This window comes from Polyergus mexicanus, unplaced genomic scaffold (assembly GCF_030449975.1).
Source record: "Polyergus mexicanus isolate NDT 795.1 unplaced genomic scaffold, iyPolMexi1.0 SCAF_16, whole genome shotgun sequence".
NCBI classification, from domain to species: Eukaryota; Metazoa; Arthropoda; class Insecta; order Hymenoptera; family Formicidae; genus Polyergus; species Polyergus mexicanus.
Genome location: NW_027223336.1, coordinates 5,867,432 through 5,889,709, shown reverse-complemented (window position 1 = coordinate 5,889,709; position 22,278 = coordinate 5,867,432). Strand labels below are relative to the sequence as shown.

The following is a 22,278-nucleotide window of genomic DNA, read 5'->3' as shown; positions in this document are numbered from 1 at the left end:
TTTCGATTTAAAATCTTTGTTCCAATTATCTCATCGATTTGAAGTATGAAAAACTTGTATTGCTTTAATCGGTTTACATATGTATATAATTTTATCACGTATAGATTAAAAACTAAAAATATAAATATAAATATATTACCATTATTTTATATCAATATAAATTTAAAATATATTGATTATTATATAAAATATATTGGCTATTATAAAGTATTAAACAATATAGTACACATTAATGTATTTGCATACAATATATAAGAAAATCAAATGTGATATGGCAAATGGTGCGCGCGCGGCGCGCGCTTTTAATGTTCTAGTAAATAAAAAAAATCATAATTTATAAAATTTTTTTGTAGTCACTATAAAAATATTAGTTTGATATAAAATAGTATTTACGCTGTCTAAGATTAAATTATATTTCATAGAGCGAATTCTTACTACTTTAATTAATAAATTAATTATTAATTTGATAACGACGTGTGATAGACCCCCAAGTCGATGTCACGCCTATTTTTAGAGAGAAATTTATTTTTTTTTTTTTTTTACAAAAAATATTTAGACTGCGTTTCGATATTAACTGTCAATATTGAAAACGTATAGTTTATATCTCTCTCCTCGGTACACTATATTTTCAGTACTAGCAGTGAATACCGGAACGCAGTCCTAGACTCATACATTTACGTTTTAACTAATATATACAACATATTTCATTCATTCGCAAACATATACAATATATATATAATAAAAATATAAAAAGTACGATTTTCTTATATAAAAATAAGTAGTTTGGATATGATAATGATCTTGAAAACATAATTAAAATCAACGTCGCATTTATAAATAACTTTTATAACTTTTATAAAAATTCGGCTTTTAATTTAATTATTATCTGCTTTCTGATAAATGAGTCAATTATTTACGATTTATAATGTTGATATCCACGATATGCCAAATCCTGACCATAAGATTCTGCATTTCCATAATGACCTTGGTAATCAATATCCGGTTGTACTCCGTAATGAGGGTGCGCAATGCCGTTTTTGGTATAAACTGGCGGGTAATAATTTTGGTATGGTTTGTAAAGTTTAAAGAAACCTATTAGACCGGGTATGATGATTGCCAGGAATCCGAGGAACTTCTTAAACGAAGCTAATCCCAAAATCAAAGGCAAGAAGAGTAGTATCTTCAATTTGAAAAGCTTTAAAACGAGCAAAACCGGTATTAAAAGCTTCCTGAATTGATGACGAGCTAAAACAAATATAAAATCTATCTTAATAAATAATGAATATATAAATTAGAAATTAGTAAATTAATAAATTTAATATTGATTTAATTTAATATTGATTATTTTTCGAAAAAAAAAATTATATCAAGCAAATCTAAATAAAAACATTTCTTTTCAGACTTTTAAGACTTTTAAAACTTTTTTGAGATATCACTTTTTAAATAATATTTAACATAACATATAAATTTTAGAATTAACTTTCCAAATATGTTGTTACATGGAACAAATACTATTTACATTAATCTTATGTAATAGATAAAAAAAGAAATTAACTGATTAGGATACACACGGATATTTTTAGCGTACTATACATAAATAAATGTGTGGTTGAAAATACAAGACTGTCATAATAATGAAATATTAATTAATGAATATTAATAACATTCCTTTAGATAGATTTTCTAATAAATTATTTAAATTATACAAAAATAAACATGTACTCGCATATGTTACACAAGTATATATCATACTCTTAATGTCTTATGACTTTTTTAAATATTGAAAAAACTTTCTTTTGTGTTATATAATATTTCGAATACTTACAAAATAATGTATCCTTCTTATTCTCAAGTGTATCGATCTCATCAGCAATTTCATCCAAAAATCTTGGCTCATATGAACCATTGCGACCAGTCTCCGTATCAGGTATAGTCAATTCAAAGGACATTGTCTTGACAAATTTTTCCGCTTTCCTTTTTACAAAGTTAATCATTTGATCCCATTCTGTTTCACCGGATCTGTTGAATATATTCTATTTTTAATAAAGAAAAAAATAGTGATGACTATATTTCATCAATATAATTCATAATATTTCAATGTAATAAATAATTATATTTAAGAAAATTATTTGCATATTTCTTAAATATATAAATATCTTTATGTACTTATCTGTATATACAATATATGATATACAGTATATACAATTATATATATATATATATATACTTTTCTTATTTTTCTCATTTATGTCTCTCCATATCTATAAAAATGATAACATACCTAGGTTCGTTAGAATATTCGTATGGCTGATGATTTATTTCCGTTACCACTCGATCAGACATTCGTTTAACTCGGACATAATCGCTTAAAGAATATTCGGCATGATCGAAGAAATCCGAAAAATAATTTAACGCTTGAGATTTGAAACATTCAGCTAAATCGCCGGTTATACAACGTTCATTAACTTTTGCCAAGTATGGATCGACATTTCGCCCAGTTCCAAGACCAATATAGTGGAATAGATCTTCTACATGTTGAACAGGATTAAATCCTCTCTGTTGCGATGAAGTTTCTTCAAAATTTTCTGAAATTATAAACATATATTATTTAACTTTTTTTCTATTGATATAATTGTATAATTGTTCTCTTTATTTTAAATTAAATGTTACAATCTTGAACTGAATAATATTGGTTTTTTTAATAAGTTAAATAAATTATATCTTTTATAACTTAATATTGTAAAAATATAGAGCGTTTTATTTATTTGAATTGCGTAATGTGTAAAACATAAAAAAATGCTTATTTATGGAAACATTTTATTCATATTTAACACATTAAGTATATGCAATTTTTAAGTTATATATAATTTTTTTATTAATTTCTAATAATTATATATATATATATATATATAATAATTATGTAATTTTTAAAATTATATATATCTATGTAATTTGTCTATATATATATATATATATATATATATATATATATATATATATACATATACACAAAAACATATTTCCTCAAATAGATATAAAAGTTTCTGCAATTAGATATATGTAGCTTTATTAAAAGAATTATTATAAAATAAAATTTATATATATATATTTACACGCGCGCATATAAATTGAAAAATAAAATGCCATACCTTGTTTTTTTGCTTGCTGTTCAGAAACGCCATCTTGAAATGTAACTTTGCTAGCAGATTGACAGCATACAAGCAAGGACAATATTAAAAGAACTCCTAGAATTCCCAACAATCGCTGCAGTTGCATTCTGCCCTTCTAATTATTCCACCTGTAATCATGCGTTTTTATCAGTTCGTTTTACAAAAAAATACATACATTGAAAGACACACAATATCATCACGCGTATAATATCAACGTAATGATCAATATCTAATATTAATCAGAGAATGTTTATTTATTTTTGAGAAGTGACATATAAACAATATTAAATTGTTAATTTTGTTATTATTAAATTATTTTGTATTTTTTTATTATTTTTCTAATAATGGAATCTTAATTTTATAATAAAACATATTAAAATACTTTAACATGTTTACATAATTAATTTTGTATTATCACTAAGCATGGAACATAGCAGTGACCACGTACAATTCACATATATTTGTTCGTTTAATAGAAACAATTTAAATACGATTTAATTTCTCACCAAACTATCGAATAATCGACACTCGCTACACGACATCTTTATTAAAAAAACACGCTCGTGGTGATCCTCGAACAGCACTCGAACGTCTGCGAGATCGACTGTTGGCAGTCGACGTGCTGGTTCACCAAGTGCCGTTACATTAGCGCACCAATCAGAGTTAAAGAATAAGAGAAGAGAACCCGCTTTTCGATTCTGAATTCTGATCACGCGCGCATTCCACTTGAATAATAATAGTAATGTATACCTTGTAATCACATTTTTGTGATTTTGTAAAATTGCAAAGTGAATTGTTATTCTATAAAACTGTGAGAGAAACTGTAATATCAATGTATTTCTTTTAGATGAAACATTATGAGTAGACCAAGAGCTTATAGAGAAATAATAAATGAATAAAGTATGAGTGAAATGCAAATTAGTAAAATAAATTTGAAAGACAATATATAAATAAACGAAATAAATTACAGAAAAATGTTTAATTATAAAAGTGATAGAAAATTTATTTTTAAAACGTAAAGTATATATAACTTACCTCTCCGTGACAAGTAGAGCGTAAATTTCATTAATCGGAATACCAGGCGTTCTAAATAACTAATAAAATGTACCCGTCAGTACGTACTGGATACCGTCTTATCCAACTGCCATGTGATGCCCTAACTCACGCATCATCTTTATATTTACCTGTATGGACCACCTTGATCTTTGAGAAGGGGAAGGATCCGCGAGTCGTTCCCAGAACGGCCAGCAGGAACATCTACAAAAATCGAAAGTGAAAGTGGTGCCTGGAATTATAACCGGAACTAGATAGTTTTAAAGAACGGAGACGGAAAGTGCGTCACTGTAGGAGAGAGGAAGTCATTGTACTTTCATCTCCAGTTTACAACCTAAGGTGCGTCATCGCCATATCAGGAAGTCATTCTTGCTTCATCGCCATTCTTTCTTCTGTCATCTCGTAATATGATTCTCGTGTCATAAATCTCATTTTTATCTTATACATATAATATAACATTTATTGCTTTTGTGATACGCCGCTCATTCGATATTACACAATCTCATCTTTTACAAAAGATTTCACATTGATTAGTACAATATATTGTTTTTATGAGATTAGCATATTACGCGCGCTACGTAGCCGCCATTCATATATTTCAGCAATTATTTTAGTTATCTGCTTTATTATTACTATATATATTATTCACATGTATAATCGTTTTATTATTAACAATTCTTTTATGTTTTTAAAAGAGAGAATAATATTTTTCAAATAATTTTTATTTAATTGAATGTACAAGAAGCTTCTAATCGTAAGACCATTTTTGGTTTGGACATTTCTCTTATTTCTCAAACCTTCACCAAGTTTCTCTCTACAAGCCTTTTTAATAGATTTTATTTTATTTTTCATTACTTATCAATCATAATATCTGTCTTGTTCAAGTAACGCCTTCATTCTTTGAAAACATTATTTCTAGTAATTGTGTTTGAGCAATCTGTATGTTTTGCATTTCATCAATGACGAAAGCGACACGTCACAAACGGACTTTATCGACGAAAGCAACACGCCGCGTATACTTATTAAAATTAAATATTACAATTATTTCCGTTCCTCTGCAATTTCAATTGAAGCTATCAAATTATACAATCTTCGCTCAATGACAGATTTACATCGATACGAAATAATGTATTACGCGCATGTCGCGATATTTAATAGATATCATAAAAAAGAGATAATAAAATAAATTTCAGTATTTTCGAGCAATTGATTTTGCTCATCTTTATACACTTTTCTTAAGAATAAATTATTACAATTTGCATTTTTAATAAAACAAGATACTCTCTTTTGTTCTTACCGCTTTATATTTTAAACAGGACTTTTAATTATATAAACGTAATTATATTGAAAACCGTAACGCATTTTACAGTCTTACTATATGACTGATGTCAAATGTCTTTTTTGACATTCTTTATGTATTTATAAATATATTATGAAAAAGTAATGGTATAATCGCGCAAGTTTTTAATAACATTAGATTAATCTAAATACATATGTACGCTTTAGGCGTACATATCGCTCAAATTGAATATAAATTAGTATCTTCATATTTACGTCATTAAATAAATAATATCCAAAGTCACGTAATCGTTTATCGCAAAATAAAATCTCGTGTCTACTCGATATAGTACTCGATAAATAAATAAAATTAAATACAATTATTTTAATGCTACGCGCTTATATCTACAAATTTGGGATAATAATTCATTTACGTCGTTAAATTCTTAACCAATTATTTTCTCATTTGTGCGAAATAACGAAATAAATTATAGTTTTTTTTTTTTAGAGATTCAAGAACCCTATGCAAGATATATTCACTAAAAGTGTACTGTAACCTAATTGTATATCAATCCCCTGAAGAAATTCTCTTATGAAAAAGATACATTTCTCTCTAACTATATTCTCACATTAAAATTATAATCAGATCACACTTCAATTATTATTTCGCTTTGCTACGTGAGAAGTATAGATTGATGTACTCCTCCCGTAATCCAAAGCTGAACGTTACGTAAAAGTGGTCTTTTATTGTATCAACACACAGTTTCCACTTTTAAAAATGCTTAGAAAATAATACCAATGTTAATTATTAATTGTTCACAATTATGCATGACCGGCTTTCTTAAGGAATACATATGTATACATGATGACCTCTCTCATTCGATGCGCTTTCTTTCACCGTATTTACGATAATTTTACTATTCTTTATTAAGGTTGTAGTCTTGATTAAACGTGTTTTAAAAACAGAATTTAGTTAACATAGTAAGAAAACAATAGCAGAAGATAAAATGAATATGTCAGAATAATTTTTAACAAATTTTTATGCTAATGATTTATAATATTTTAATCATTTCTAAGTTTTCATAAATAATTTAATAAAAGTTCTCAAAGATTTACGTAACGTCACTTAATTGTCTGAATCGAAAATCGAGCAACTTTTATTTAGCACAAACGATACTTAGGAAACTACGTGTATACGATACATTAAAAGTTTGTTTAGTTATAGAAATTGAAAGCTTTAATAGTGTTGGATTAAGACTGGACCTCAAGAGCCCCAAGCGCAAATCGATTTCAAGTCCTCTTATTTAAATCTTATCAAAACCCCGAGAAAGTTTCAAAGAACGTTAAATACTGTTCTTAATGTCTAAAATTAATAAAATCAAAAATTAATAAATTTTCTCGAGAATGAAAATCGTATCTATGCGTCTTGAGGCTTCAGATGAGCGCTTTGTCTACGATCTCTCCAGTAAGAGAGAGAATATCTATCAACTTTACATACATACAAAATCTGCGAATGAATTGAAAGCAGGCGCTAAATTTTTTAACAGCTGTCCTAAATTCAATCGAAATTATACAGGCGGCTGTTTCTAAAGCTCTAAGTTCGAGACGCATCTTCTTCCTTTATCGCATTCGCAATTGATAGCAATTACCAAATATGTTTTTTTTTTTTAGATCTTTCTCGCCTGAACGAGCTTGTTGATGTCTTGATACGTCGCCAACATCGCTTGATTTTGCTTCGCAGTCTGATCCTCACGACCATTCGCGCAACCGGCGTAGATCTCTTCGCACTTGACGCCATCCTGGCCGTCCTTGGCGGCCTTCATGTACCTGAAGAAGCGCAGAACGTCGGGATTGTCGCTGCTGGGTTTCCTCAGCTCGTTCAACTCCCTGGACAGCTGGGCAGAGACCAGGTTCGAGTAGGGTGCGTATCGCGCCGGGCTCCGATACATCGCGCACACCGCGTATTCCCTGCAGCCTTCTGTGTTGTGGCCGAGACGGGAGAACACGGCGTCGAGACGCGATAACAGAGGTGAGTAGAACGGATCGTAGTTCGTCAAGAGCAGGGAGCTCGTCGGGATCTCGTGGAAGACCTGCCATCGATAATCAATGTGTGGTCATTCGATGGTCGCCGTATCTATTATACGCAACGACTAGGCGCCGCACTTGTCGAACAAGTTGGAATGAAGTCAGTAAGGAAGTGGGTCGCGTGAATCTCAATAGACGAGAGTGTCAAAAGTGGAAGGCGTAGTTGATCGCGCTAATCGTTGATAATGTGAGGAAGCGTTCGAGTAGAAAAAGAAGACGAAAATGTATTGTTATGGCATACTTACCTACTTCATTATGCGAACATCGACAAAAAGTTCTTCCTAAGAATGAGCGACTGATAATGCGATAGCAATATGTACAAAATACAATCAATTTTTCCAGTATATAGAATGGGGGCATTTATATCGAGACATCTAAATATTTAAAAATTAAAGAAAGATAAAAAGAAATGTTTCAGACAAAAATTGTCCCCTTGCCATTAGTTTGACCTTGGGTGGAGGCGCTTCGGAGATTTCAATGTCAATCTAGTTTTTTTTTTTTTTTTTAATGAAAACATACCAATTTTTCTACATAAATCGATTCCTTGCATCGATATTCTGCATAAAAAGTTATAGGGGTATGAGGGCCAAAAGTTTAATAGTTTACGAGATATTTTATATTTAATTTTATTACTTTACTTCAACATAATTTTACATAAACTATGAAATATCTCATAAAATTATTTATTTTGCAATAATGCTACCTCAATGTTTTAAGCTAAAAAAATGAGAGATATCGATTGGTGTAAAGAAAATAAAATAAGATTGATATTGAAATCTCCGAAGCGCCTCTATCCAAGATCAAACTAATGGCATCATCTTACGACCCCCTTAGAACCGAACAACTTTTGTCTGAAACATTTCTTTCTATCTTGCTTTATTTTTTAGATATTTAGGTGTCTCGATATAAATGCCCCTGTATAGCTAAAAAAAAAGTTTAATAAGAAAATTAGACTCTTAAATTTCTGTGTTAAATATATGAAGAGAGACACGTTATTGTTATTAGAATCCAAGAAATTGTGTAATAGAGCGCATCGTTTATCCAATAATATTTATTTTTAAAACGTAAGATTTTTTTCCAAAAGAGAAAAAAAATAAAAGAATAACTGTATTATTACATATTTAAAAAGCTCACCTTAAAGTCCTGTTTTTTAGAAAGTCCGTGTGAAGCCACGTGTCGCGTGTAATAACGATCCGAAAGCGCATTTGCATGAGATACTTTTGTATCGACGAATGCATAGCGAGACGCAATATCCGGGCTTTTCTGCGTTTGCATCATGCTCTCATCGTACATGGCGGATGCTGGTAACGTTCCTACGGGTTGTCGCGTCAGATAGTCGTCGTTGTACAGATCAGTGTTATCCTTGAACTCGAAATTTTCCTCGGGTGCTATGGGTGCGGTATGCGACGATTGCGCGAAAGTGGAAACACCTGTAATTTTAGCATAACACACATTCGTATAATACTTAGTTAATGATAAAAACTTTCTGTATTAATATTAATGTGTGTTACTATGCAAATTCCACGCAGCAGCATTCCTTAAGAAGGAAAGACACCTCTCTCCTCTGAATAAACATTTATTCATTGTCGTATTATCTCACTACTTTTGACTTTCTAACATTAACTTTACTGATCTTCCAAATTTCAAGATACAATTCTTTAAAGACATTTAAAATTAATTTACATATACACGCAAGAGTATTATATATCTCTGAAATTTTAATATTGCCTATTAATAATAAGCAAAGAACCTATTAATTTTTTGTTTAATGTTGTAAACAATCTCATACGTGAATTTCAATGTTACTTGAATTAGATTTCGATTTATTTGAATCACTTACCACATATCGCAGATACTTATAGGATATTTTAATTGATGAAAGACGGCCATGTCACTTATTACTAATTATCTCAAAATATATCTACTCTTACAATTTAATTTAAACTGCACGCAAAATAATACGTACCTTTTCCAACAATATTACCAATACTGCCGATAATACTCGGTAGGAAGAGGGCGAGTAACACACTCTTAATTATCTGCACGCCAAAGATCAGGGGTAGCAATAGTTTCTTCAGACCGAACGCTAGAAAACCAAGTCCGAATCCTGTTAAAAAGGTACTCTTTCCCTGAAAGACGGCTGAAAGCAAAAGTACCAGCTTGTTAAAGCCCTGCGGTTAGCCCTGAAAGCCATGCTGCGCAATCAGCATCATTTCACATTCTACGTCTGCCATTCCGCGTGCCACGCGTTTTGCTGAAACACTCTACGTGTGGATAAAAATATCCCCACGTTGATTATTGTATAATTAATTTCACCCCTCGCACAATGTTATATTCGCCTTGTTTTTTTCCTTGTTATACCCGTTTCATCGCTGGTTTAGTTCGCGTTTCTGCCAATTAGCATTGACCCAACTTTTATTTAGCTCCAAAAAAAAAAAAGCCAATTCAATTAAAATTAAAGCTCTCTCACACCCTGATTTTGTTTATGCTTAGATTATGTCTACGAGCGTACTAGATTCGTCGCTTATCGAATAATTAAAAAAGAAATCAAATAATGAATTCATTGCCGAAAACTCTGTATAAATAATAATCTTGAGAAAAAAAAGTTTGATTACTTAACTTTAACATATATCTTGAGAGTAAAATTGAAAGATGAAAACTAAAGAGAAGTAAGATCGCAAACTTTACTTATTTTATATTCTCTTTTTTTTCCACAGAGCTCAATTACTCTCACTTTGCATCAATTACAAATTACGCAATTGCTTCGCGGCGAGCGCCACAACATGCGAATAATGATTAACGATAATAATTATGATTAATGATTGCGATCGCTCGGCGATGCAATTTCGAGAAAATCTATTTTTCGTGTCGGCAGAAGTAACGGTACTAGTACACACGTGACAAAAACGAGTAGCAAGCAGTCCAAGAAACTCACAACCAAAGAACGTCCTGGCTTTACTAACAAGGCCCAGATCCTTGTTCAGTTGTATTTTCATGACGTGTGTCCTGGCGTAGCGATGAACCTTATCCAGAAGACTCGAATCCGGATCGTCGTTATTTCTTCGATCATTGCACGTGACATTTGCTTCAGGATTTCTTATTATTTGCACGGATTCCGTTACGTTGTACGTGTCAACTCTTGATAGGCGATCGAGAAAATCCGAGAAGTCTTTTCGAATGCAGGTGACTATGCGTTTCTCTCTGCATTCCGTCGAATTCGATAGAAACTGGCTAGTCGTTGAATTCATTTCAATCGGATTAGCTGTGACATTAGCCATTCTCGACGGTTCAATCTGATAATCCTCTTTATCGTCCGTATGAAACTCTATGTCAAATTTGCTTGGCTTCCCGGACATTTTGTGAGGATGATTATACGCAAATTCATCGGTTTTGTTTTCAGATTTGTGAAAGAGAGGTGCCACGTTTTCCTTAACGGTGTAGTCATCGTGATGCACGGTCTCGTTCAAGGACGCAGCCTCCGCGTGGACCTTGACTTCGGCGATAGAGTGAAGGCACGCGACAGCCAGGATCACAATCGAAATTATCGTGGCTGCTCTCCCTCTTGCCATTGTCCGATCGTCCGAAAAAGGCCCCAGGTGCTCGACAGTTAGCTAGCTGTGATTACTATGGAAAAAGAACTGCATCTCGACCAGCAGCTTCGTTTCCTGAAATAAAATAGGTATGAATCGAAGAATAAAAGAATCAAAAATTTTAGGATTAAATAAGTTAAATAACAATTGTTAATATACGAAAACAAAAATGCAAAGCTATGTTTGTAATTAAAAAATCGGAAAGAAGAAAACAGAAAAGTACAAAAGATAAACTTGAAGAAAATGAACTACGTATACATAAACATATGTCAAATAATCTTATATTATAATTTTTCTATTAAAAACGCATTTTTTTATCATTTAAAAAAAAACTATTCTATTTAATAATTAAATAACTCAAAATTATCTAGGAATCAAAAAAACTACTATTCTATTAATCTAACAAACACAAGTCAACTATATTTTTTTTGTCTCTCGATTAATAAGATAGATACGTAACAGTGTACCATATATACAAAAGAAATATTATAAAATCATTACAAGTGAACCAGTTTATAGTAATAGCATAGTTCTCTCTATACATGTGGCAAAACTCGGTTATGCTAGATCACTCTTGCATGTCCTTTCTTTTCCAAACGGTCAGCTGATCCTGTCATCCATGCGAGTGAACTGTACGCAAAAGATCCTGCTGAACGCGTGTATATTAATAATCAACGATTGAACTTTCTTTTTAACAATCTGTTAATATTTCCATAAATTATTTATTATCTTTACTAACAAATTTTTATATATTTTAATTATATTAATCACCAACTAATTTCCCAAAAAATTTTTTTTATATTAATTTTATATATTACATATAGTTATGAGTGTTTTAATGTTATAGCTATTACATATATGTAATATTTAAAATATTCTTTGGTACATCCTATATTAATAAAATTAATTTTTACGTATATTTCTTAATAAAATTAAGAAAGGAGAGCTAAATCAATGACAACTTTCTCTTATCGTTTTTAAATTTCGCTGAAATCCTCGTGTGAAATTTAATATAATATAATAACATAAAATATATCGACGTATGTTTAAGTTGTAATTTACTTTTTAAAGGTTTAAACACGCACACGCGTATGTGACAAATACTTAGCGTACGAAAAGTATGGCCCTTTCATCAATCAATTTTAGATATGATCTCACACAGACGAGCTCTGTTTCCTTTTCTACAAGCGCGTAAGTGCTAGTGATAATTCCATCCATCGATCAAATGCAATGATCCATAGAAGTGTTAATGAATATCTCTTATTCGCGAATTGCCCTGTACTCACTCTCACGGTGTATCGCTGACATCAACACCCTGTTTGCATCTAGATTATAGACAATCGGCGTAAATCTCAGCAATCGAATGACTCGTTTCACGATGGAGAAGTAGCCGGTCGATAGAGCGCGCTTGAATAATCAAGCCGCCAGAAAGCCGGAATCGTGTACGACGTCCGATGCTGCACTGGCAGCCGGTCTCCGTAGGATCGGCTCGACTGACCCGATCTGGGTTACCCGGCCATCATCCGTCTCTTCGTCCCTCTAGCCATTCCTTTCCAAACGACTTCTCGCTGACCACGTTCGTTCATTCGTCCGTTTGTTCCCGCCATCGATTTAGAATCTACCCTTCTTACTCTTTCCTAGGAAGAATCGTAGATACGATCGCTGCTTTAAGGGGGAATCCTTCCCCGTTCGGAACCGATCGATCGAATTTGTCGCGGGTCTAGCTACTGAAATCCTACTGCTTACGTGCGATTTCACTCGACAGAATTTTTGGCGAACGTCTAGATCAGTCAGTGTAATGAGCTTCGCTCGACGTTGCTCAATGAGAGATTGTCTCCCCATGATAATCGCTGTAAAATCTAGTATGTCTATAGTAATAAATCTTAATTTGCACAAAAAAGAGATAAAAGAGAGATAACAGCCAAGACAAAAAATAATAGAAGACAATCGAAAAAATTCAAATTAATTTACAAATTAATCTACATCTTTCTCAAACTCACGATCCATACTTTGAAAAGATCTCTGGCTATGGTATTGGTCTTTCTTTCTTGAGAGATCTGGTTTGATCCAGAATAAGGATGCGCACACACCAAAGGCTTCTATTATTATCCGTGTTATATTAATTTTTTTTATAATGGCAAGATTTAGATAGCTAATTAAAATCTACTCTTTTGTATCTGTGTGAATAAGATACATTAATCATATTCGTACTGTTTCTAATGTGCTTGCTTACGACATTAATATAATTAGCGGAAGACATTTTAATTAGTAGATACTGGTGCGAAAGTCATGGTATTGATTATATACAAATATGTATTAACAAAGGGATAAGAGAATGTAAAAAAGCGAGTTTTGATCAATTTTCTGTGTGATCTACTTTTTATGTGGAAACTACATTTGGTTATGACATCAGCGGAGAGCCACTCATTCCAATTGAATCAAATTAGTCGTGAATTCAATCGTGGTTGCATACTTTTACGAGCGATTTCTCTTGTTCTCTCGAAAATTTACCAATATATCAGAGGTGAATACCTTCAGTGACATTTTTATCGAATAGCACTCGTGACCTAATTCAATCTTCAAAAAACTGGTTTAGGTTTCATCGACAATCGACAGATAAGTCTCATCCTTTCTTTTGTAATGAAACTAACAGCTGACTCGATTACTGCATAGTGATTACCATTTATACTTGACATCGGGGTACATTAGATCAATAATTCAAGATACTATTTGCAAATGAATATTTAGTGTTAGAAGGAAACCGTTATAATCCCAAAAGAACTTTTACAAGAATATCATCGAATACTATTGACGTTTTTAAACAGGAACAGATTCTCGAGAGCTTCGTAAAAAGGCCAATAAAATTTGCATCATAAATCGCGAAATGCTTGTAAGAAGAGAGGATAAGCTTTACAAAAATAATATTTCTTTCTATGAAAACAGATACAAATAATAGTACAGAGCTTTTTCTTACAGTTTAAAAATCCAGTCTTTGTGAAAACATTTCAAGCTACAATAAAATAAATTCTATAACAAATGAATTTTTCTTAGTCCTTAAAATTACATGTATGATCATTCCTGACGATACATTCTTTCTACCGGTTTTTAACAATTCATAGTTCGGTACTATAAGTTAAAATCCCTGATTTCTCACTTCATTGTACAAAAATGTATTCCTTATGAAAACAGGGTCAAATCGGTGTGTTACTTCTTTTCGTTCAAGTTTCACGTTCAAACCAGTGTGACACACCTACAGAATCATTCGCTTACTTCACGAAAACGTAAGTTGTACATTTAGCTTCCTGCTATTAATATTTTTGCCTCTTCTTTCGCAGATTCTTTTTAAGCGATTTTTCCTTAATACTTATGTTTAACTTATCACGTATCGAAATTAATAAAAGAAACACTGAATAAGAAAAGCCATTATTTTTAAACGCAAAGATTTAATGAAAAAAAAAAAATAATATAATCTTTTTATATTCTTATCCTATTCTTAACATGTAAGTCAAACAATGTAAATATATTACAATCGTTGATCGATCGATATGTTACAATCTCGACACAAAGCAGAGCGTGAAACTCGTAAGTACAATATATTGTATTATAGCGCACATTTCAATTGAGGATAAATAAGAAGAACATTAATTTTTTTTTTTTACGATTTTATTTTACTTATATTTACAATCACAAATGAAAAATGATATTAAACACACGATCTGCTTTTAATCGCAAAAGATTGCCAAAAAGATTTTAGAAACTAAATTTATGAAAATTAAAAAATACATAATCGATCACCAACGCTATATAATAGCATTCTTCTACTTATTCTCATTTTATTCCATTCGCACAAAGACGCAAGCAATATCTTATATTTTGCTACTAATATTGGTAAAAATTATCTAGAAAAAGAATTAAATTTATATAGTTTAAATTAAATCTATACACAAAACGCATCGAATTTGTCGATCACGCGATATCAACATTTTTATAGACAGACGAGCAGAGAATTGAAACCTGAAGACGCATTCATACATTGCGAAACGGTGCTAAAAGTTCATATTTCATCTAAGATTTTTCCCAGAAAATCATTTATTTATCGTGATATATAATTCTATTCGATTTCAAAAACAATTTCCTCTAAAAGAAAAAGAGACAGATCGCTAAACCTTCAATTAAATCATACATGCCGACACTCCTTTCCTTTCGGCAAACTCAATTTATGACATCCTGAGAAACATCTCCGGTATTTAACGCGTACCGTTCAAGATCGTTCATCTACATCATACGCGTATATATGAATTGTACAAGAATTGTACAGTCGATACGTTCGACGTACGTACGTCGGATGCGTAAGTCGAGCGCCGTGACATGGACGACGGTCCGTTACGTTAATGCGACTTTTTCGTTCGCATATAACGTAAGAACGTAACGGTCGAATTGCCGTGGACAAGTGCATGCCGCGTATCGATCGCTTATCCGTAGGGATGCGCAATGTGTCGCTTCCGATTCGCATTTTCTACCGTTTCGTAAAGTCCGCGTGAACATCGTTATCAATCTGTCGCTCGTCGGTGAAGCGGCGACTTCACAAATTCTCACTTTTTTTTTTTTTTTTTTTTTTTTTTTCATTTATAATATCCTTTATAGCAGGTCTCAGTATCCTTTCTTATAATTGAAAATAATGAAAAATTCTAACGACGCGAAAAAAGAAAATCACTTCTTTAGAAAACAAAAAGATCGATCGTCTGAGTGATTTTGAGGATACGTATTAAAAGATGTGATAGAGAAAAATAATGAAAAATTAATTGTAAGATTAATCCTATCGCTGAGCGCGCGCGGTGGGTTTAGGAGACCGGTGGAATCGAGAAAAGGAAAGAGCGAGAGCAAAATATTGTAATATATCGGATGTAACAATATCATCCTAAATAATCTAACAAATGTGTGGACGACAAATACGATTGGTCTCTCGTCCGCGAGCCGATAACGGTCTTCGATCGAACCGTGCGACGAGTCACACACGCGTGTGTATACGCCAATCAAGGTGGTGTCCACGGCACAGCGGCACGAACAAACCAGCTTACGCGCGTGTGTTTGAACCAGAAACTGGACGCTCGTCCAAATCTGTCAGTAGGTCAGTCAGAGGAGTCATCGTACGAGACCGAATATCCGGGCGGCGCGTGACCTTCACCACAGAATCATTCTTGTAGTCATCTGGTACCTGGCGACCCGTCGATTCTCATCTTAAAAAATTCTGCTTTTCTGGAGAAACGCGCGTGGGACAAGCATGTCGAACGCAATGCTAAGTGTCAGAGGTCAACAGACACTTCGTAGGTACTATAAATAATTTTCATCATTTATAAGAGATAGGCGTTTTATCTCTTTATCTTTGTGACAGAGAGATCTTTTCTCTCTCTCTCTCTCTCTCTCTCTCTCTTTCTTCCTTCTTCTTTCACGCATCCTCTATTAATGTAGGATTTAAAAAAAAAAAGACGGATGTATCGTTAACACCATGCCCTTTCTTAAAGTCTACAAAGTTGCGAAGACTGGAAATATATCAATATGTGCCTCACAAATAACGGTAATAAGCTATGTGAAAGTCATTTCGCAAGTATGCGTTCTTCGGTAGGATAGGCGGCAAACGAACGGAGCCGATATAAGCATCGGCGACGTTGATTGGAATTCATTCGGCACATACCGATTCACTGCAAATACCGCGAATAATTTTATTGAAAGTTTACGCGCGATTATCATGATTAGATAGATTATAAAAATCAATCTGATCAAACTTGCATTATTTATTAAGATATTAACAATGTCGCGTGTCTCAATACAACTGACTCGCACACTTCTCTAAGATTATCCAAAAATAAAGAATTATACGAATTTTTCGCTTGTGATCGGTAATAGTTTGCAACATTTTCACCCGTAAGGATTGCGAAACAGCTGATAATTCGTATAACCTAGCTGATAATCATTTCTGTGCCAATTAGTGTCGTCTTGTCCATATCCTGTAAAGAGAATGTTAAAATGCGTATTAAAAAAATTACGGTACTCTAAACAAATAGGCGTAGAGGGCTTTTCCTAACACATGACAAAATTTTGCGAGGGAAATAAATTCAATAAATTAAAGCGAATATTAATATTGAACGTTTGTGATGCGCTCTCTCAAGATTTAAAAAAAGATAATGACGCATCTAATTATGTCAAATGAACAGTTATCGGGACAAACTCTAACAGATGCTGTCGATTGACATAAAATATATTGATGTCAACGCATCAATACTTTATATATATATATATATTCGTCTACAAAAATGCATCAACTAGCTTCTTACACCATATGAACGGTGTTGAGCTTGACTTAGCCTAGATAATTTATGATTATGCAAAGCTATCATGCTGTACCAGTTACTTTTGTTCGGCAATGATATTTATTTCACATTAGCACATATGACTTAATAATGTAATCAAATGTGTAGCGTTATCATTATAAAAGGAATCTCAAGTGCAATAACAGATATTAATAATTTTTGGAAATATATTGGAAATATAAATATTATAATATTTGAAAATATTTTACTATTCTTCGTATTTTTTTTTTTTTTTATTCATCCTATTTAAAAGTTTATCGAATAATAAATGCTTGTTTAGTATATATAATTTGAGAAAAAATAATTCTTCGAAATATATTCTTACCCGTTGGATAGTCACTTGATTCCGCAGCAGTGGACCATAAATGAAAAGGATGCGAATGATGCGCATGAGCACCATATTGGCCAGCAGCTTGTATTTTGCATACTTTTAAATGCGCCAATATCGATGTTAAAAGGAACGATCCGAACACGAGAATCTTTTTAATAAAGTGAACTCCTAGGATAATTGGTAATAACAACAGTTTTAGTTTTATTAAATTTAATAATATTAGAACCGGAAAGATTATAGATTTCTTCTTCTTGAAAATTCGCCAATCACCTGTAAAATAATATAATTATCAATTTTTTTGGTCTCTTTTGTAAATACTATCACTAAATACTATAGAATTATCGATACCAGCTAAATATCGTTGCCGTTACAAGAAATACAAGGAAGCAAACGTTGTCATTTCATTGTAACATTCATCGCATTTTTCAAATATGCAGGGCATTGTAAGAGTTGATTGCAGAGTTTCTGCAGTGATAATACTTGTTTTGTAACGTTACCCGTTATCCGAAACAAAATGCAACACAAGCTACAATTATGCTGTCGGATACGAATTTTAATGTCCCGTTGTATAAAACAGTAAGTACATATTTCCTTTATTATTGCCAAGAAATCAATACATTATCATAAAGACTAACAACTTCAAGAATTTCAAGAATAAAAAATTTAAAGAATAGTTATGGTATGGTATATATGTACAATATATATATATATATACGTTTGTCCATCTCTCTCAAAGTTTTTATTATATGTATATATAATTTAAATAAAAATATATTTATAGAAATGTATTTAGAGATTGTAAAATAAAAAATAAGAACGCGCAGGAAAACTACAATATTTTCAGATCTATTCTTATTGATACGAATATATTTTATTGTTCGATAGAACAATATTTTTCTATAAGAACAATATTGTTCTACTATCAGATCTTACCTTCTACTTCTTCCTTATCTTTCATCTGCGTAAGTTCATCTTCGTCCACTAACATTAAACTCGACGGGAAGCCTCTAGCAACTGCTGAATTGTCTACTGTATATACGATGGCACGTTTTGTCAATAAATCCTCTACGCTATTCCTAACAAATTTTAGGATTTCCATTATGTTGCTCTTAAATGCTCGAGAACGTGGTAAATAGGGCAAAAAGGATTGCTTGTGCATGGATGGTATCCTTATAATTCGAAACGGACCATAATTAAATTCCTAAATTATAATATTTTTTTCAGTTAATTATAATTTTATAAATTATACATAAACACATGCGCGCGCGCACACACACACACACACACATATATATATATATATAATTGTTATTGTTTATTATTTAACCTAATTTATATTAATCATTAATCATCTTTTTACAAATTTTATTATAATCCCGTCATTAAAATCATATTTAATATAGCTAGATTAGAATCATATAAATAAAAGTCAAATCAAATTAATAACTTTATTATTTTAACATAAAAGTAAGAATATATAAAATAATATATTTATTTGGAAACGGGTTATTTATTTTCCATATTTCTTACACAATTAGCGTCGTAACGATGTGGATTATTAATTTCTAAATTTCTAAATGTAATTGGGCATAATATATATATATACGTATACAGATAACCCTTACCTTCTCTCTAACTATTGTATTCAACCATCTCACAACTTTGTATTTCCCGCAGGTTGTAAAATCTTTATGCAAACTACATTCCATTTGGCATTTTTGGACAAAAAGATTCGTTGTATTATCAAATGTCAATGAGTAAGTTCGTCGTGAACAAACAATCAACAGAATTAATATCCAACACGATATTTGTGCCACTCTTGGACATCCGGTTCTGCAAGACCACTCGATAACTTGAAAATTTCCGCACTTCATAATGTAAATAGACAATTTTAATCTTGCACTATTAATTTTGATTGTCTCAATTAACTGGTTTACATATCTCATTGTAGACGACGCCGATCAGCTGTGCGGTGCCGAATTTTCATTTTTAGTATAGTCATTCTCGATCGCGAATTGTATGAAACATCGAGATGCCTCACACACACACACACACACACACACACACACACACACAGAGAGAAAGAAAGACAGTTATAATTAATTTAAAAAAATTATAAATGACGTGTTATACAAAGTGTAAAAAAATTAACGCCACGAAACCGCACACTATTTTCATAGCACCGTGATGTATATTGCAGACGAGATTAGATGCACTGCTTACTGACAGCGGTGAGAAGGTGTCGTGACCATTTATACGGCGTGCATTTAGGTCGGTGGGGGTAACGGTCCATGGCTTAGATAACACTGTTGAGAGAGATTGCCGCTGCACTCTATGCAACGCGACGTCTTGGGAGGCACATACAGGATTCGTTTAATGGTTGGCTGGTCGTAGAATTTTCGTGTAATGACAGTGAAATAAGCTCAAAATTCATAACATTAAATAAAATACTGAACAATGAGGGAAAAGTAGCGGGGAGAAATTATCGGATAACGTCCTGCGAGAAAGAATGCTTCTAGATAAATGTATTAATGTTTTTTGCTAACCGTTATACCACATGTTTATGTCTATAAGAAATAGAAAGACACTTATTTAATTGATTGTAATAAAAATTTATATCTATATAAAAAAATGTTAGGCTACTTTAAAAGTCCCAATCTAACTTTCTTGTCTCGTCTAACGGAAGAATTCTGGGAAGAATATGAACATAATTTAATTTTTGATCAAAAAGAAATTATTTTAACGGGACATCGTAACTGCATGATAAAGTTGTCAACCCAGCGGCCGCCAAACAATCAAGATTTCTCACAAAGTTTCTTACTCGAAGTAACAGCGGCGAATCGCACCGTAATTATTAAACGCTATACATTCCATTTTCATTCTGTAGTACACGATTAGCAAGCGGGGCGTCCTGTAATCGTACGTACAGAATGGGAGCAAACGGCAACGCACGTGCCGTAATAACAATATCCTTCAGTAATCCGTTTCACAGATCCAGGAAAGGTTCTTCTCCGCGACATTCACTTCCACGCAATTGTAAACATTTCTCGACGAGTGGGAACGCTATATTATCTAAGGTACCCACCCGCAACGACCCTCAATTTTTTATCGTGGATAATTACAGGTAACGTTATAATTCGTAAATTATCTCTGCCTAAAGCGGAAAGTAAACACTATAAAATTAGGTTCAATTTTATTTTTGAGAAAACATTGTCGTACCAGAAACTTTGACCCATATATGATAATTCGTCTTAATGAATCTCGGAAGCCGATTTCTTTTTAGCGAAAAAAAGAATTGCGAAAGTGTACAGTTTTTCTGTCCTTCTACCGTCTAAATATTGAGATATTATCATAAATTTAAGTTCAAGCAACTAAATTACAATTTAAAATAGCCAAACATTATATTTAGTCTCAATTTACGTTTTATTAAATTTTTATCAAATATTAATTTGTGAGTTAACTGTGTGAGAGATTTAATGTTAAATATTAAGCAGTTAAGTTAAGAAAAAATCATGTCTAAATCTTCACTACAAAAAAAAGATCCTAAATTATCTAAAGAAAATCAAAGAGACGGAGAGAAAAAGAGAGAGAGAGAGAGAGATTATACGTAACTTTCAAATATTATATTTAAATTGACAAAAAAAGAGAGAGAGAGAGAGAGACAGAGAGAGAGAGAGAAATCTCGTTATATAATAACTAGTAGAACGTAGTAAATGAAATATATAAAAAAATTGATCGACTGATATTGATTATGTATTAACGCCATTGCATTCTCCACACATGGGATCAGAATACATGCATGTTTGAGATGCAGCCTCTTTTCTGCAACCGGTTTGTAACCTTCGTACGACAGTTGTGCGCCTTACTTTGATTTCGAATCGTTTATTTGCCATTCGAGTGCAATTTTTAAAAACCTCTCTTTCTCCACGGTCAATATCTGATTTTCTTAGCATGCTTGACTTCCTTTACTTATATGAGCTATCATCGATGCAACATTGTTTGACATTTAAGATTGATAAGTTACTGTTAGATCAGTTGAATTTTTTATTATTTTGTTCTATTTATTTGGTTATTTCTTAATGCAACGATGCAACATTACATCGTTAACAAGTAACTAAATAAATAGAACTAAATAATAAAAGGCTGAACTAATATAACAGCTATTTATTAAATTTGAATTTTTATATTACTCTATATAATTTTACGATTTTTATAGCATTGTCGATATGTAAATTTGCATAACGGTATATCGTATCTAAATTGATATACAACTTTATTTTTAGATATCTACTTTTTATTATTATTTTTTTTTTAATGTCGTATCAGGGTGTCTCAAATTTTGTAAAAAGCTCTGTCTAATTTTTCAGGATTTTTTATTCAAAATTCCAGATAAAGAAAATTTT

General features: G+C 32.0%; 3 protein-coding genes across 3 annotated transcripts; all 3 read right to left on the bottom strand.

The window, feature by feature from the left end:
• Nucleotides 1-913: 913 nt before the first annotated feature.
• On the bottom strand, nucleotides 914-3,276 carry Osi2 (DUF1676 domain-containing protein Osi2). Its single transcript, XM_070309017.1, has 4 exons — nucleotides 3,150-3,276; nucleotides 2,282-2,585; nucleotides 1,826-2,019; nucleotides 914-1,245 (listed from the first exon to the last, which is right to left on the bottom strand). Exons 1-4 carry the CDS (start codon nucleotides 3,274-3,276, stop codon nucleotides 914-916), a joined length of 957 nt encoding a protein of 318 aa, XP_070165118.1.
• A 3,880-nt stretch (nucleotides 3,277-7,156) lies between these two features.
• Osi24 (Protein) lies at nucleotides 7,157-11,155 on the bottom strand. The gene is made up of 4 exons (XM_070309009.1): nucleotides 10,522-11,155; nucleotides 9,553-9,726; nucleotides 8,721-9,016; nucleotides 7,157-7,591 (listed from the first exon to the last, which is right to left on the bottom strand). The coding sequence occupies exons 1-4, from the start codon at nucleotides 11,153-11,155 to the stop codon at nucleotides 7,169-7,171; spliced, it is 1,527 nt and encodes a 508-aa protein (XP_070165110.1). The 3' UTR covers nucleotides 7,157-7,168.
• A 3,599-nt stretch (nucleotides 11,156-14,754) lies between these two features.
• On the bottom strand, nucleotides 14,755-21,078 carry LOC138940096 (uncharacterized). Its single transcript, XM_070308638.1, has 4 exons — nucleotides 19,501-21,078; nucleotides 18,809-19,076; nucleotides 17,870-18,145; nucleotides 14,755-17,181 (listed from the first exon to the last, which is right to left on the bottom strand). Exons 1-4 carry the CDS (start codon nucleotides 19,819-19,821, stop codon nucleotides 17,093-17,095), a joined length of 954 nt encoding a protein of 317 aa, XP_070164739.1. The 5' UTR covers nucleotides 19,822-21,078; the 3' UTR covers nucleotides 14,755-17,092.
• Nucleotides 21,079-22,278: the final 1,200 nt, after the last annotated feature.

Coding starts and splice junctions, on each gene's coding strand:
- Osi2 (XM_070309017.1), bottom strand. CDS start 3,276: ATGCAACTGCAGCGATTGTTGGGAATTCTAGGAGTTCTTTTAATATTG. Junction 2,020..2,281: donor GAATATTCTAACGAACCTAG/GTATGTTATCAT, acceptor TATATTCAACAG/ATCCGGTGAAACAGAATGGG. Junction 1,246..1,825: donor TAAGAAGGATACATTATTTT/GTAAGTATTCGA, acceptor TATTTGTTTTAG/CTCGTCATCAATTCAGGAAG.
- Osi24 (XM_070309009.1), bottom strand. CDS start 11,155: ATGGCAAGAGGGAGAGCAGCCACGATAATTTCGATTGTGATCCTGGCT. Junction 9,727..10,521: donor AGCCAGGACGTTCTTTGGTT/GTGAGTTTCTTG, acceptor TTTTGCTTTCAG/CCGTCTTTCAGGGAAAGAGT. Junction 9,017..9,552: donor TGGTAATATTGTTGGAAAAG/GTACGTATTATT, acceptor CTAAAATTACAG/GTGTTTCCACTTTCGCGCAA.
- LOC138940096 (XM_070308638.1), bottom strand. CDS start 19,821: ATGAGATATGTAAACCAGTTAATTGAGACAATCAAAATTAATAGTGCA. Junction 18,146..18,808: donor AGATAAGGAAGAAGTAGAAG/GTAAGATCTGAT, acceptor ATTATTTTACAG/GTGATTGGCGAATTTTCAAG. Junction 17,182..17,869: donor ATCAAGTGACTATCCAACGG/GTAAGAATATAT, acceptor TTCTCTTTACAG/GATATGGACAAGACGACACT.